General features: G+C 52.6%; 2 protein-coding genes across 3 annotated transcripts in view; one reads left to right on the top strand and one right to left on the bottom strand.

The window, feature by feature from the left end:
- USP22 (ubiquitin specific peptidase 22) overlaps window positions 1-10,461 on the top strand; it is a 43,399-nt gene extending 32,938 nt beyond the window's left edge. For both annotated transcript variants that reach the window (XM_023194985.3, XM_023194986.3), the window contains exons 9-13: window positions 2,129-2,255; window positions 3,114-3,205; window positions 5,075-5,137; window positions 5,699-5,848; window positions 6,955-10,461. In XM_023194985.3, coding sequence (XP_023050753.1) covers window positions 2,129-2,255; window positions 3,114-3,205; window positions 5,075-5,137; window positions 5,699-5,848; window positions 6,955-6,997 — 475 coding nt within the window. In that variant the 3' untranslated portion in view covers window positions 6,998-10,461. The remainder of the gene's footprint in view (window positions 1-2,128; window positions 2,256-3,113; window positions 3,206-5,074; window positions 5,138-5,698; window positions 5,849-6,954) is intronic.
- A 2,405-nt stretch (window positions 10,462-12,866) lies between these two features.
- Window positions 12,867-14,643, bottom strand: part of LOC111528303 — a 3,799-nt gene continuing 2,022 nt past the window's right edge. Inside the window, 4 exon segments of the mRNA XM_023194995.2 lie at window positions 12,867-13,131; window positions 13,133-13,248; window positions 13,250-13,296; window positions 13,299-13,367. Of these exon segments, the coding sequence (XP_023050763.2) occupies window positions 12,867-13,131; window positions 13,133-13,248; window positions 13,250-13,296; window positions 13,299-13,367 (497 nt within the window).

Here is a 14,643-nt window from a genome sequence, read left to right as displayed (position 1 = left end):
GCGATCCCCCCACCTTAGCCTCCCAAAATGCTGGTATTACAGACATGAGCCACTGTGCCCTCCTGAAAGTTTGCATGTTTCGAATTTTGAAAGCATCAATTTTGTTACCTTGTTAGGTCCACATAATAAGGTATCATATTTTTTAATTCGGAAAACTACCTCAAGTAAACAATGAAAACCAAAACTTTTTTTTTTTTTTTCTTTTTTGAGATGAAGTCTTGTTCTGTCGCCAGGCTGGAGTGCGGTGGTGCAATCTCGGCTCACTGCAACCTCCACCTCCCAGGTTCAAGCGATTCTCCTGCCTCAGCCTCCCAAGTAGCTGGGATTACAGCGCCCGCCACCATGCCCGGTTAATTTTTGTATTTGTAGTAGAGACAGGGTTTCACCATGTTGGCCAGGATGGTCTTGATCTCTTGACCTCGTGATCTGCCTGCCTTGGGGTCCCAAAGTGCTGGGATTACAGGTGTGAGCCACCACACCCAGCCAACCAAAACCTTTTTAAAGAAAGTCTTTGCAACTAAATTAAATTTAATCATAAATTCCAATAAAATGAAAGCTTTGCCAAAACAGCAGGCCATGAGGGAGAAACCACACTTCACAAACTACAATGTGTAGAAAACCTATGTTGTTAGGAGAGACATGACGTGTGGTGCTGGCTCTTGGGAAGGTGGAGGAGAGGTAGAGTGCGCCCTTCCCCACTTTGTATTGCAAGCAAAGGCTCCTTTTCAAGTCCTTTGGAGAGCAGATCACAAAGCTAGCAACGAAACAGGTGCAGCTTTGCCCAGAGGGCCCCTCGTCTTGCCCTAGGTAAGATGGCAGAATTTCCAGAGCATAAACAAGGGCTTTCCCTACCTGGTTGTGAAAAGATTGGATTTTTTCAAAATTTGGTGTGTGCTTTGTTAAATCATCTGTTCCACGTGTTTTGTCAGTGGCAGCTGACACCTGTGCCAGACACGCTTCTGATGCAGCCCTCCTACCTCCTCCCTCTGCACTGTCAGGAAATTACCTTTCCCAGACTTCTCGCCTCTCTTTTTTTTTTTTTGAGATGGAGTCTTGCTCTTGTTGCCCAGGCTGGAGTGCAGTAATGCAATCTTGGCTTCACTGCAACCTCCGCCTCCCGGGTTCAAGCAGTTCTCCTGCCTCAGCCTCCCAGGTAACTGGGATTACAGGCATGCACCACCTTGCCTGACGAATTTTGTATTTTTTATAGAGGCGGGGTTTCTCCATGTTGGTCAGGCTAGTCTTAAACTCCCAACCTCAGGTGATCCGCCCGCCTTGGTCTCCCAAAGTGCTGGGATTACAGGCGTGAGCCGCCGCACCTGGCCAACCTCTCACCTCTCTACATTAAACTGCTTGTGTTGAGATCACATACAATTGTAAGAAGCCCTTAGATACCCTTTACTCTGGTTCCCCAATGGCGACCTCCTCAGCCCTGTGGTGCGATGCCCCGGCCAGGATTCAGACATTCATACAGAAAGTACCCAGCATCTCCATTGCCTCCCCGCCCACCACCCCCTCCATAACCCCAGTCACCCTGGACTTCTCCATTTCCATACGCCTGACAATTCCAGAATGTCATGTCAACCTAATCATGTAACAGGGAACCCTTTGAGATTGGCTTTTCTTGTGCATCCTACTTCTCTGGGGATGCATCCAGGGTGCAGCTTGGGATCAGTAGTTCTTTCCTTTTTTGCTGCTGACTCATGTTTCATGGTACAGTGTTCCAGTTTCTTTAATTATTCACCCATGGGAAGAAGCGAGGTGTTTCCAGTTCTGTGACTCTTAAGAGTAACACTCTGGTACACGTTTGTGGACAGTTTTTGTGTGAACATTAGTTTTCATTTTTCTGACTTAAGTTCAACTGCTGGGCCATGTGGTAATTAGAAAATTATTACCATTTCCCCAGGCCTATCCTGGAAATAAAATATTTAAGATAAATGTTCTTTAAAGAGACAGGCAGCGAAGGTGGACAACATTTTCTCTTTTTTTCATTGTTTCATTTTTAGTTGTATGTGTATGTTTTTGGTAGGGAAATGAACCCATTGAAAGAGATAAAATACCTCTTTCCTCCCATTTTTCTGTCTCTTACATCTCCCTTACCACTTCTGTCTTCTTTAAATGCCTGTAGATTCACCAGACCAGAGCACTTGGGCAGCAGCGCCAAGATCAAATGCAGCGGTTGCCATAGCTACCAGGAGTCCACCAAGCAGCTCACTATGAAGAAACTGCCCATCGTAGCCTGTTTTCATCTCAAAGTAAGTTTTCCAGAAAGCCAACTCTAATGGCAGGCTTAGTTTTTAGTCCACAGTACGGCCCTCAGCCTTTTGGTTTGCTGTGCGGTTGCATTTTTCATAACTGCAGCAAGCAGGAAGAACGCTGAGGAAGGGAGGGTGTGAGTGGATTGTCCTCCTGTCTGTGCTGCGGTAAACAAAATCAGTGGCTTCACAGTGAAAGTAGGATGTGAGTTACTTTTCTTGGGAAGCGGAGTGGTTGTGAAGTTTTTTTTACTTCTGCCATTCTTCCAGCTCCCCCCTCCTCTGGTTTTCTGTTTTCTTTTAAGACAAAGGCCCTCAGCATTCAGATCTGGTCCAGGCGTTGTCAAGCTCTTTCTCTGAAGGCCTGGATAGTGAAGATGTCGGGCTCCACAGGCTGCGTGCGATCCTACGATTCTCTGTTGCACGTTCTTTGTTTCGTTTTACCACCCTTTAAACATGGAAAGCACCCATTCCTAGCTTGCTGGCTGGAATGGGTGACTCCTGATCTAGGCAAAGGAATGTCTTCTGTCTGGTGAAAGGAACAATTCGCTCGTTTTTGCTGCCACGAGCCGTGGATCTTTGGTTTTCTGTGCTTTGTTGGTTTTGTTGTGAGATTACTTCTTGTACCTTGGTGTTACCACTGAACAGTCCCATCATTTGAAGACTTGACTTGAACCCTGTATGTGAGGACTTGGGTGGATTACCATTATGTTTTTGAATCTGTAATTCTAGATGTAGCTATAAGGCAATTCAATAAAATACAAAGAGATACACAGACACCTGTCATTGGAAGAAGCCCCTGAAGCTTCCAGTGACATTTCTGGTCTTCTTTCCTCTTCCCCCTTCCTATTTCTGCAGCGATTTGAACACTCAGCCAAGCTGCGGCGGAAGATCACCACGTATGTGTCCTTCCCCTTGGAGCTGGATATGACCCCTTTCATGGCCTCCAGGTAGGTGGGGGTGTAGCCTGTTCTGTGTCCGGAGGGGCTGTGATCTTATCAGGACAGAAATGTAGCTTGGATCTCCTATGATAAGATGACTGTTGGCCGGTGCGGCGGCTCCCGCCGGTAATCCCAGCACTTCAGGAGGCCGAGGAGGGCAGATCACGAGGTCAAGAGATTGAGACCATCATGGCCAACATGGTGAAACCCTGTCTCCACTAAAAATACAAAAATTAGCTGGATGTGGTGGCAGGCGCCTGTAGTCCCAGCTACTTGGGAGGCCGAGGCAGGAGAAACGCTTAAACCCGGGAGGTGGAGGTTGCAGTGAGCCAAGATCGCGCCACTGCACTCTAGCCTGGTGACAGAATGAGACTCCATCTCAAAAAAAAAAAAGATGACTGTTGATATTAATATAAACCCCACCTTCCCAAAATCTATTTATCCTGATCTTAAGATATGGCACATGTTAATGAGTGGTTTTTCATCAGATATCCTGTTTTTGTTTTGAATGTTTCTCTTAACAATTCTCAATCCACTTTCGAACCGGCAAAGTCCTCGAGGTAGGATCACAGCGAGAAGGCAACACTTCAATTCATTGAACAGATGTTGAAGTACAGACAGACATAGCTGGTTTTGCAGTTGTAGCTTTCATTTTCCTTTCCACATCTGCCTATTATGGGGCACTTGGCATTGAGCTGCTTACCAATGCATGAGACAAATAGGAGTTTCCTGTGGCTCTGTGACAAATGACCAAAAACTTGATGGCTTAAAATTAAATGTCCTCACAGTTCTAGAGATCGGAAATCTGAAATCAAGGTGTTGTCAGGGCCCCCTGGTCCTACAAGGGTCTGGGGGATTCCATTCCTCAGTGCCTCCAGCTGCCAGTGGTTCCACGTGTTCCTTCTGTGGCTGCACCACTCCTCTCATTTCTGGGTCACATGGCCGGCTCCCCTGAGTCTGTGTCCAGTTCTCTCTGCTTCTCTGTCATGACAGTGGTCACTGGCTTTAGGGCCTAGGCAGATCATCCAGGAGGATCTTATCTCAACATCTTTACTTCGAGTCTCTGCAAAGACTGGTTTTACAAATGAGGTCCCAGTCTCAGGTTCTGAGGGTTGAGACGTGGGTATTGTTATTTGCAGGGTGTTATTTTTTTGTGGCCACAGCCCCAGCCCCAGCACCGTGGAAAGCGTGTTGCCTTTTGGTAGTTACTGGCCTGTCCTGCCGCTGTGGCACACAGCTGACCTCCTGAATAAAACAAGACCACCAGAGTCAGAGCTCCACGCCATCAGCCTGACCACGATGGTCACGTACTGAGGGAGGTGACAGTACTGTTCTAAGGTCAGGGTCTCAAAGATCTTGGTGTTTCCTGCCAAACACAGCCGTGGGAAAATGCAGTAAACAATGCGCATGGCTTCCTGTTCCCAGCACCGCCTCTCCTCCGTCTCACCAGGAGAGGTGCTGGTCATGAAACACTGAGCAGCAATCTTTGTCCCTTTTGAGGAGGCACCTGCCTAGGTTGTGAAATGGATTCAGCTTACCCGTTCAGGCTAACCCTGAAGAGCGCCTTCACCGTCTACTTTGTCACAAACCAAACTCAGATTCCTCCAGATCCAGCTCCCATCACCAGGACCTACCTTGGAAGAACCAAGGGCCACACCAGGTGGCCCCAGGACCCAGGTGTGCTCTGAGGCAGGGGCCTCCACAGCTCGAGTGTCACTGTCCTCACGAAACCTGGGGAGATTTCTGCCTGAAGCATAAAGCGCACCCCGGTGCAGCGTCTGCATGGTCAAGCCTGGATAAGTGTCAGTTTCATGAGAGGCTTGTATCTCTGGGCCTGATGATTTTAATGATGCTGAATACTGCCGTTGTCTGTTACAGCAAAGAGAGCAGGATGAATGGACAGTACCAGCAGCCCACGGACAGTCTCAACAATGACAACAAGTAAGTGGTGCTCAGCGGTGTGGGTGTCCGAGGCCTTGAGCCAGGAGCTGGGGTGGGTTCCTGTCTGCCCTGTAGGGCACCCTGCAGGTCCCCCACCACTGACTGACCTGCTTCCCGTTTGGCTGCCCGCAGCTTCACTAGGAAAGGCCGCTCCACGCGGTGCCACAAATGCTCCCTCCTGTTGGAGGAGCCCAGTCCCACTCCTGGTCTCTGGTAGGAGGGAGGTTCCATCTGAAAAGCTCGGTGTCCCTTCTTCTTGCCTTGGGGTGGTAGAAAGAATGAAAGGCTGGGGTGTTCCAGGATCCCCACTGCTGACTGCAGTCACCACTCCTACTAGATGTGGTTTCAGGAAGCGCCTGGACCCGGGCTAGAGCCAGGGAGTGTGACCAGGCTCCCTTAGTTCCTGCGGCCTCCTGTTCATCAGCCAGAGGCCCTGGGGGTTGACAGCCAGGCCGACAGGCCTCCCGCTCCTTCCCTGGGCTGCCTGGTTTCTGATGGTGATGGCCTCGAATGGCAGCGTTGAGCCACCCGCGCCCTCCCTCTCCTTTCCTCCCGCACTAGGTATTCCCTGTTTGCTGTTGTTAACCATCAAGGGACCCTGGAGAGCGGCCACTACACCAGCTTCATCCGGCAGCACAAAGACCAGTGGTTCAAGTGTGACGATGCCATCATCACCAAGGCCAGCATCAAGGATGTGCTGGACAGTGAAGGGTGCGTCCTGTCGGGTGGGAGGAAGGCCCTGCGGTGGCGACGGTGCTCTTCCCTCTGGTATAGCTGAGACCAGCCCACGTCTGAGCCTAGGACCACTCGAAGGTGTTGAACCTTCATTTACTGAAGTAATGAGGCCTGTTCTGGATAGGATGCCAGCCTTGATGGTGGCAGAAGAGGTGCCTGAGCAAAGGCCCTCTCTGGAGGCATTTCCTTAGCACAGAGAACATCAAAGCAGTTGTTTTTTAATTGCGTGAACTGAACACATCAGTTCTTTTTTTTTTTTTTCTTAAGACGGAGTTTCGCTCTTTTGGCCCAGGCTGGACTGCAATGGTGCAATCTCAGCTCACTGCAACCTCTGCCTCCCGGGTTCAAGTCAGTCTCCTGCCTCAGCCTCCCAAGTAGCTGGGATTATAGGCGCCTGCCACCATGCCTGCCTAATTTTGTATTTTAGTAGAGATAGAGTTTCTCCATGTTGACCAAACTGGTTTCAAACCCCTGACCTCAGGCAATCCTCCTGCCTCGGCCTCCCAAAGTGTGGGGCTTACAGGCATGAGCCACCGGGCTTGGCCCACATCAATTCTTTATCAGCTCCTCTCTTATTTCCAGTTTCGTTCCTTCATAGCATAGAAACCTGTTGACCCTCCAGGGGTCAGGGGGACCCCACCTGCCATGAACTCCCTGAGGGCTTTGCACTTCACATTCTGAGCAACATGGAAGTCCTCTTGAGAGGTTTTATTTGGAAGAATCTGGGATTAAGGACAGCCTTCAGGGCAATGAGGTGGATCTGGACTGGACCCACTTGAAAACAGTGGGCTCTGCACAAGGGTGGGGCTGTCACAAGTGGGGGAGAGGCAGTGGGAGTTCAGGTGAGGCAGTGGGTGACCTCATGGCGGGTGGGGTGGTGGTCAGGCTGCAGAGATGGGCAGGGCCAGTGCCACCAGCCAGTGAAGCGCTCTTTCCTCTTTGTGAACTGAAAAGCCAAAACCATGACCTTGGGCCTGGCAGACCTGTGCAGAGCGCTGAGCACGCAGGCTCTCGTGAAGGGTGGTTCCGGCTCCCTGTCTTAGGAGTTAGATGTGAGCTCCTCCTTGTCTCTGCCTCCACAGGTACTTGCTGTTCTATCACAAACAGTTCCTGGAATACGAGTAGCCTTATCTGTAGCTGGTCAGAAAAACAAAGGCAACGCAAGCCTCACAAAGTGATCCTCCCTGCCTCTCCCGCCTCCCGCCGCCTCCCCGGCCTGGTGACACCACCTCCCATGCAGATGTGGCCCCTCTGCACCTGGGACCCATCGGGTCGGGATGGACCACACGGACGGGGAGGCTCCCGGAGCTGCATTGAAGATGGATGAGATGAGGGGTGTGCTCTGGGTGGGAGGAGCAGCGTACACCCGTCACCAGAACATCTCCTGTATCCTCATGATATGGGGATGCAACCAGGGCCTCACAGCACGGAGTGGCCGCCGCCCGGCATTCCCCAGCACTCGGTGTGGAAAGGCCCCTGCCTGCCGTAAGATTATGGGTCCATTAAAGCAGTAAGCTGAAGACACAGCGGCGTAGTATGTGGGACAGAGGGCCTTGCAGATGCTTTTCTGTTCGTGTTTTAGTGTTAAAATATGGAGAGTGTGGAATTCTTCACCTCCGTTTTCTCAGCGGCTGTGAAGCAACCTCCAGAGCTTTGGAAGTAAGGACACTACGTGGCATTTTCAAGCGTGTCTGTTCCGCAGGTAATTTGGCATCAAGCTGCACGTGGAAGCATCTCGCAGTTTTCTAGAGACAGGCATTTTCTTATCCCTCTCCCTCTCCTTTTTCCACAAAGGTGAATTTCATAAATGTAATACTGGTAACGTGAATGAATTACTGAGTTTATACTGAAATTTAGATAACTTCTCCTTTAGTCTTGAGAGCGAGTCTTGCTTTTTAATCGGTGCCGTTTATGTTGCTGCCGGCCCTGTATGCCTGGCTCCTCTGGGTGCCTTGGTGTCTGCTGGTGCCTGGCAGTGGGCGCAGTGGAGGAGAGTCGTGCTGCAGCTCATACTGTGTCTCTGTCATCTCGGTCTGGAGTAAATGCAGCCTCTGCCAGTGTCTGATAGGTTCCCTCCCTCTTACTTTCTTTGTCTGCCTTCTGTCCCATTGCCTGGCTACCACTGCCTGGCAGCCAAGCGTGTGGGTCGCAAAGCTGGAGTGGCCTCTGGTGGAGCCTGCGTCTTGTCTCGTCTGCCTCTGCTTCACGTTTGGTGTACTTTCGGGCGTGGTGGCGGTAAAATGACATCGTGATTGAGCTTGTCAGCAGAGCTGAAAGAGAAAGTAGAAAGAAGGATGTGCGTTGTTCCTTGTAAGATATTTTGCATGTATCTGTGTGTTCAAATTCAAACAGAGATGGTTTATCCATTTGTCCACTGAGAAATGATAAACTAGGGGCAAGGGGGAGGAAAAGTACTTAAACATAGTTTATGAAGCAACTGTGTCTCAGGCTGGCTTGTCCCAGGAGCCCCAGCTGCATCTGAACTGAGGCTTCTGCAGTCCTGCAGGAACAGGATCATCTGTCTCAGGGGTGGGCGGATGTTTTTATAGCCAGCCAGGGAGTGAACACTGTCGGCTCTGTGGGCTATGTGGTCTCTGCCATAAATAGTACAGAAGTGTGGCTATGTCCAGTACAACTTGTAGACACAGAAATCTGAATTGCATATATTGTTCCGCGTCAAGAAACTTAGATTTTTTTTTTAAACTATATAAGAACATGAAACGTATTCTTAGCTCACAGGCCATGGAGAAGCTGGTGGGGATCAGACCCAGTTCCTTAGCTGGCTGGGCTGGGGACAGGGCGGTGACAGTGGCAGCTGAGTAGCTACTCACTGCTCAATGTAGAAAACACGAGAACACAGGACTTGTGATCACAGCCTGCAGAACCGTCATGGGCGGCAGAAGCCTTAGGGATGCGGTTTCTTGCCCATGTGCTCAGTTCCTTTTCTGTTGTCTTTCTGCATTTAAGTAATTCACGTGGAAGCATGCTTTATAAAATGAATTAGAGAAACAGATGGACTGAGATTTTCAGAAATGGCCCCTTGTGACCAAGTTTTGCTGTTTCTATGACAGTGCTTTGAAGATCTCTTTTGAGGATGAGCAGTCTGTTTTTTTTTTTTTGAGATGGAATTTTACTCTTGTTGCTCAGGCTGGAGTGCAGTGGTGCAGTCTCAGCTCACTGCAACCTCCGCCTCCTGGGTTCAAGCAACTCTCATGCTTCAGCCTCCCAAGTAGCTGGGACTACAGGCATATGCCACCACGCCGGGCTAATTTTCGTATTTTTAGTAGAGATGGGGTTTCACCATGTTGGCCAGGCTAGTCCTGACCTCAGGCAGTCCACCCACCTCAGCCTCCCAAAGTGCTGGGATTACAAGCATGAGCCACTGCGCCTGGCCTGTGAGCAGTCTTTTAATCAGGAACAAATCTAATAGGAGAGTTGACTGAAGTTGGCCCACAGGATTCTGAGCTGGGCAGTGCCTCCCTGGAGGCTTGCCACCTCGGGACGCCCTAGTTTACTGGGGTGTCTTGCAGAAATGCAGAAGGCAGTGTGTGGGCCTTGGGCCTTTCTGGCAGCTGCCCGGGTTTGGCCAGGCCCTGCCTCCCCTCCCCACTGCCAACCCCTGGTCCCCTTCCTCTTTCCACTTGCATTCAGGGGTGTCTGCTGTTCTGAGAACGTTAGAACTGAGAAGAGAGGTGGAGTCACATGCATTCTTGGTGGGCATTATTCTGAACTTTTGTATCCAAGTTAATCCCCCTTATTCCACTGTGGCATTGCCGTTCTAAGCAATTACCCCATGCCTGCTGCTGAAGAGCTGCTCACCGGAGGCAGGCAGCGGCCCCGGCACTGCCCCTTGCATTAGGTCTTGTGTTTGATGTGCTCTTGTGAATTTACTTTGTCGGAACAAAATATTTACATGTTGGGTTCAGGAATCTCTCCTTTTAGCTCCCCATCTGGCTATGAAATTCAGGAAACCTGTTCTCCCGTTGCCTAGTAATCGCCCCATGTAGGTGTAAATTGTGACAAAGTGCATCTGACCACTAAGGGGCCCCCTCGGTGACCCCAACACATTCACAGCAGTGTTAAAAATGGCCTGCGTTTTGGAGATGCTGGCTGGCCTTTCAGTGCTTCCCAGGAAGCCACATGGCCTTTCCCTCTTCAGATGCCTGAAGGGAGTGCTTTGAGACGGGATGTGCTGGGAATGTGGGCAGCCTCCCTCCGGCCCCGGGGCCCTCCGTGGACCTGGGCTCCCTGGTGAGCACTGCAACCTCCCTGGGCGTTCCCTCCGGCGCCAGCGCCACTGCAACATATAGACCCGAGTGCTATTGTATTTTGGCTTGGTGTGTATGCTTTTCATTGTGTAAAATTGCTGTTCTTTTGACAATTTAAGTGATTGTTTTGTTTACTGTAAGTTTGAAAATAAAAATTAAGAAAAAAATCCAATTGACTGTGCTGTGGTTGGAGACTTTATTTACCAAGATGTTTACTCTTTCCTTTCCCCTCCCATTTTGAGGAGCTGTGTGACTCCTCCTCCTCCCCTAATGCTTTGTAGTCTCTTTTCTGTCATAATAAAGCTACATTTTCTCTGAAAACTGGCTGGTTTTCCTTTTATTGACACAAGCAGCCGAGAGAGGGCGGCAGGAGGGAGAAGAGCAGCCAGGGCACACCGGCCTGCATGGGGGCGTCCCTGGTCTGAGTCAGTGGCCAGAGCTGCAGCCTGCCTTTGTGCCTCAAGACTTGTCTGGGTGTCAGGGAGGCCGCGCACTCAACGTTTCGTCCCTTTCTGTGAGTGGCCTGCTGCTGCTTGAGCCTCGTCCCTCCTTTTTTGGGCAGGAAGGTGACATCCAGGATTCAGGACAGCCATGGACCTTCAGACCTGAAGCCCTTGACATGCTGAATCCTTGCCAGGCTTGGATTGCAAGACCCAGGCTGTGGTTATGTGCATTTTGTAGCAAGTTCCCTGCATGGAGAGTAGCAAATGGATAGAAATACCATCATCAGTGGAGAGAAGATGTGCACAGCTGTTCAAGTGCATGGTTCTGTGACAGGTCACGAGGCCATGGTGGACCTCGATGACGTCCTCTCCCAGCCGCCCCCACATACTTCTCCTGCCCTCAGCGGGTCAGGAGTCTCCTGCTCAGCCTCATCTTCAACTCTGAAGCCTCTGAGTTCTGAATAGTTCTGCTCCCTCCTTTTTCAGATGCTTCTGTGGCCAGCCTTTATGGCAAGTTATTTGACTTCCTTTACATGGAAACACCAAGAACACCAGAGAACACTCCGGGTTTCAGACTTAGTTCTGTCTCCTCATATTAAATAGAACCATCGGTATGTCCCCTGGGGGAAGCTTCACTCTGCCTGGGTCCTCAGACCTTCCAACCCGCAAAGCTCCATTTCTCCAGAACAGGCATAGGAAAACTTTGAGACATTTGGGTGCAATACTCAACATCGTCCACTTTCACACCTTCACTCTCACAACTACACCTTCTGGTTGTGGGAGAGTCAGCACCGTACACTGGTTTCCAGTAGAAAGCATAAAATTCATCTCGTAAGACAACCTCACCACTTCAGCATAACCCGCGATCGTAAGCCCAGTTGCTTCCAGGTGGCGGCTGACATAGAAGTTAGTTCCCTGGTCAGGGGCCACGGCTGCATGTCCCTCACTGTGAATGGGGTACCCTGGTCACAAGCAATGCCCTGTGGGCTGCTGTGATGGCAACAGGCAGGGCCGGCGAGTCTGTGTCCAATTAGGGGCTCCCTGCAGTGAAGGCCGATCTCAGCCCTCTCCACAGTGTGGGCAGCCTGCCCACAGGTGGCCAACCGGTCCTCCTGGGAAACAGTGCCAGCCCAGGGATCGACACCAAGTCTCTTAGCAGATGGGGCACTCGGCAGTGGTGTCGGCCTGGTCAGGGCACGAGCAGGATGCTGAACCTCTTCCCTCCCATGCCTGTCTGATGGCCACTTTGTGGGCCCATCCGGCAATCGTGGTGGCTGGGGAAAGGAGCTGACTCCACCTGGCGTGCTGTTTTCCCCACCTCAGGATCAAGAGCATCCTCTACAGGGATTCTCTTTGGTGGGAATGTGGGAATGTGGATGAAACTATCTTCACAGTCTGAGCTGCTAAGGCGATGATTGCAGGGCGCCCCCGCCCTCTGGGAAGCCCGGCTGGAAGGCGCTTGGCAGTGGTGCCTGCTGTGGCTGCGGCAGGGGCTAGGCTGCAGGACAAGGCTTCCAGGAGGGGGGTGGTGCGGCAGGCAGGGCCTCGAAGCCTCCAGGTGCCATGTTGGCATAGCAGGCTGGGGCACTCGGGGCGCTGTTGGGCCAGGCTCTGAGGTGCAGCCTGCCTGCACTGCAGCGATGAGGCCAGGAAGAGGCTGCAGTGTTCACAAGTGTTGACCCCCTTGAGCCAGCCCCCCACATCCTCATCACTGCACGGGCTCAGCATCTGTGGTCTGGCTTGCCCGGGTTCCCTGATGTGAATCCTTACAGCATCAGGGCTTGCAGTGCCCCGGTCCCCTACGTGGTCACCTGGGGGCCCGCGGTGCCACTGTCTTCCTAGGACTCGAGTTGAAGCCAGGCCCCTTGGCCTGGGACTCAGGACCTGGGGGATGGGCTCTGACCCACAGGTGGAGTCAGAGGCCCCAAGGGCCTCTCCAGGGCTGAGCCCCACAGGCCTGGGCCTCTGGAGTCCTAGGGTCCCCGTGTGGCCGCCTGGCCTGAGGCTGGCTGGCTGGGGCCACAGGACCCCCATGCTCAGCCTTCCCTCCAGAGGCCTTGATGGGACCAAGTTCCCCACTAAATGGGATTTCCCAAGGCCCAAAGGCCAAACAATAAAATAGCAATAAAAACCAAGATCCAGGAGCCATCTGGGGCTGTAAGGCAGCTTGGCGGGAACAGTCTGGGCTCCTTCCATTCCCAGTTCTTCTTCTACCGAGGGGGGTTGCAGGCAGGCGCCACCTTGCTGCTGGGGTGGGGGGTCTCTCGACCTGCGTCCTCTCTGTCATAAGCCCAGGCAGGGCCTGGTGTCAGGGCCCAGTGGGCTTCCTGGACCAGGCCTGGCCTGTGGTTCCAGAGCTGCCCAGGTTAAGATGTTGGAAGTGACGGGCACAGTAGCCCTGTTCAAAATTGTAGTTGGGGAACCATGGGCTCCCAACATCCAGGTCTGTCGGGCACTGTGGCATAGAGTTCCAGCACAGGCATTTTCATATATAAGGCCTGACGTCACCGAGGGAGAGGCTGGCCTTATCTTGAGCCTCTGGGCCCCTCAGAGTGGCTTGCTGCCCTGGGTTCTGGTGAGGCCTCCTTGTGCTGCTGGGCCTCGGCCCCAGCCTTGAGGACAGCCTAGTCAGGCCAAGCTGGGGGAGGACAAGGCTTTTGTCCTGGAGGGACTGATGGCATGAGTCCCTGGAGCTGAGCTGGTGGGGTGGGGGGACCAGTCTGTCCCCCTCAGATAGGGGCCCAATGCCAGGGGACGCCCTCGAGGACACTCACTTGAGTTCTGCTGGAAAAAACAGACATGGTCGGCATCTTCGGCATCTTCACCAAGCCCATCGGGCCTCTCCAGGGCTGGGCCCCACAGGTCTGGGCCTCCGGAGTCCTCTGGGTCCCCGTGTGACCCCCTGGCCGGACACTGAGGATGCCCCTGCAGGCTGCTGATCCCAGGGTGAGGGCTGTGTGCAGCCTGGGGTGGGGGAGCTTTCAGGGAACCTCAGGTCGCTCCTGAAATGGTCCCCAGGGTACAGGCTGGCTCGGGGCTTCCTGCCTCATGCCCTCATCTCAGGGCTGTTCAGCAGCCCCGAGTCAGAACTCAGGTGAAAAGGACCTTCACTATCACCCACCCCCTTGCCACCTCGCATGGGGTCTGTCTCCACAGTGGGTGAGAAGTGAATGGGTACGGGTTTCCCTCTCTCCTCCAGGCCGCCCACCCCATGCCACGGCTGGACCGATCCCACACCCGGCTGAACTCTTGGTTCTGGCTCTGGGTCAGGGCCTCCCCCCGTGTCCTCTGCCCAAATCCTCTCTGGGTCAGGGACACTGATTCTCTTGTCCACCTGGCTTGTTGTCTTGACACCCTTGGAGGGGCACTCAGGAGTGAGGGGTTCCTGCTGCCAGGAGGTGGGGGCAGGGGCTCCCACACCTGGATCTGACTGCCCCAGTGCCCTTCAGGGCCCTTTGAGAGGGTGATGGGGACAATGTGGAAAGTGGGGGAGGGAAGTTGGGGGGTCCTGCCCACGGCCCCTGCCTATCTGCACCTCATGGCCAGGACACATGCGCTCAGTGCCTGCCCTGAGGGCTGGCAGACCCATTTTACTTCCTTAGAGTAGAGGAAGAAGGCTGGTGCGGTGGCTCACGCCTGTAATCCCAGCACTTTGGGAGGCCGAGGCGGGCGGATCACAAAGTCAAGAGATCAAGACTAGCCTGGCCAACATGGTGAAACCCCATCTCTACTAAAAATACAAAAATTAGGCCGGGCGCGGTGGCTCAAGCCTATAATCCCAGCACTTTGGGAGGCCGAGACGGGCGGATCACGAGGTCAGGAGATCGAGACCATCCTGGCTAACACGGTGAAACCCCGTCTCTACTAAAAAAAAATACAAAAAAGTAGCCGGGCGAGGTGGCGGGCGCCTGTAGTCCCAGCTACTCCGGAGGCTGAGGCAGGAGAATGGCATAAACCCGGGAGGCGGAGCTTGCAGTGAGCTGAGATCTGGCCACTGCACTCCAGCCTGGGCCACAGAGCAAGACTCCGTCTCAAAAAAAAAAAAAAAAAAAAAAAAAAA

The sequence above is a fragment of the Piliocolobus tephrosceles genome, chromosome 16 (genome assembly GCF_002776525.5).
Source record: "Piliocolobus tephrosceles isolate RC106 chromosome 16, ASM277652v3, whole genome shotgun sequence".
In the NCBI taxonomy this organism is placed as follows: Eukaryota; Metazoa; Chordata; class Mammalia; order Primates; family Cercopithecidae; genus Piliocolobus; species Piliocolobus tephrosceles.
The sequence above is the reverse complement of the archived record's forward strand: the minus strand, read 5'-3'. Positions and strand labels throughout refer to the sequence as shown.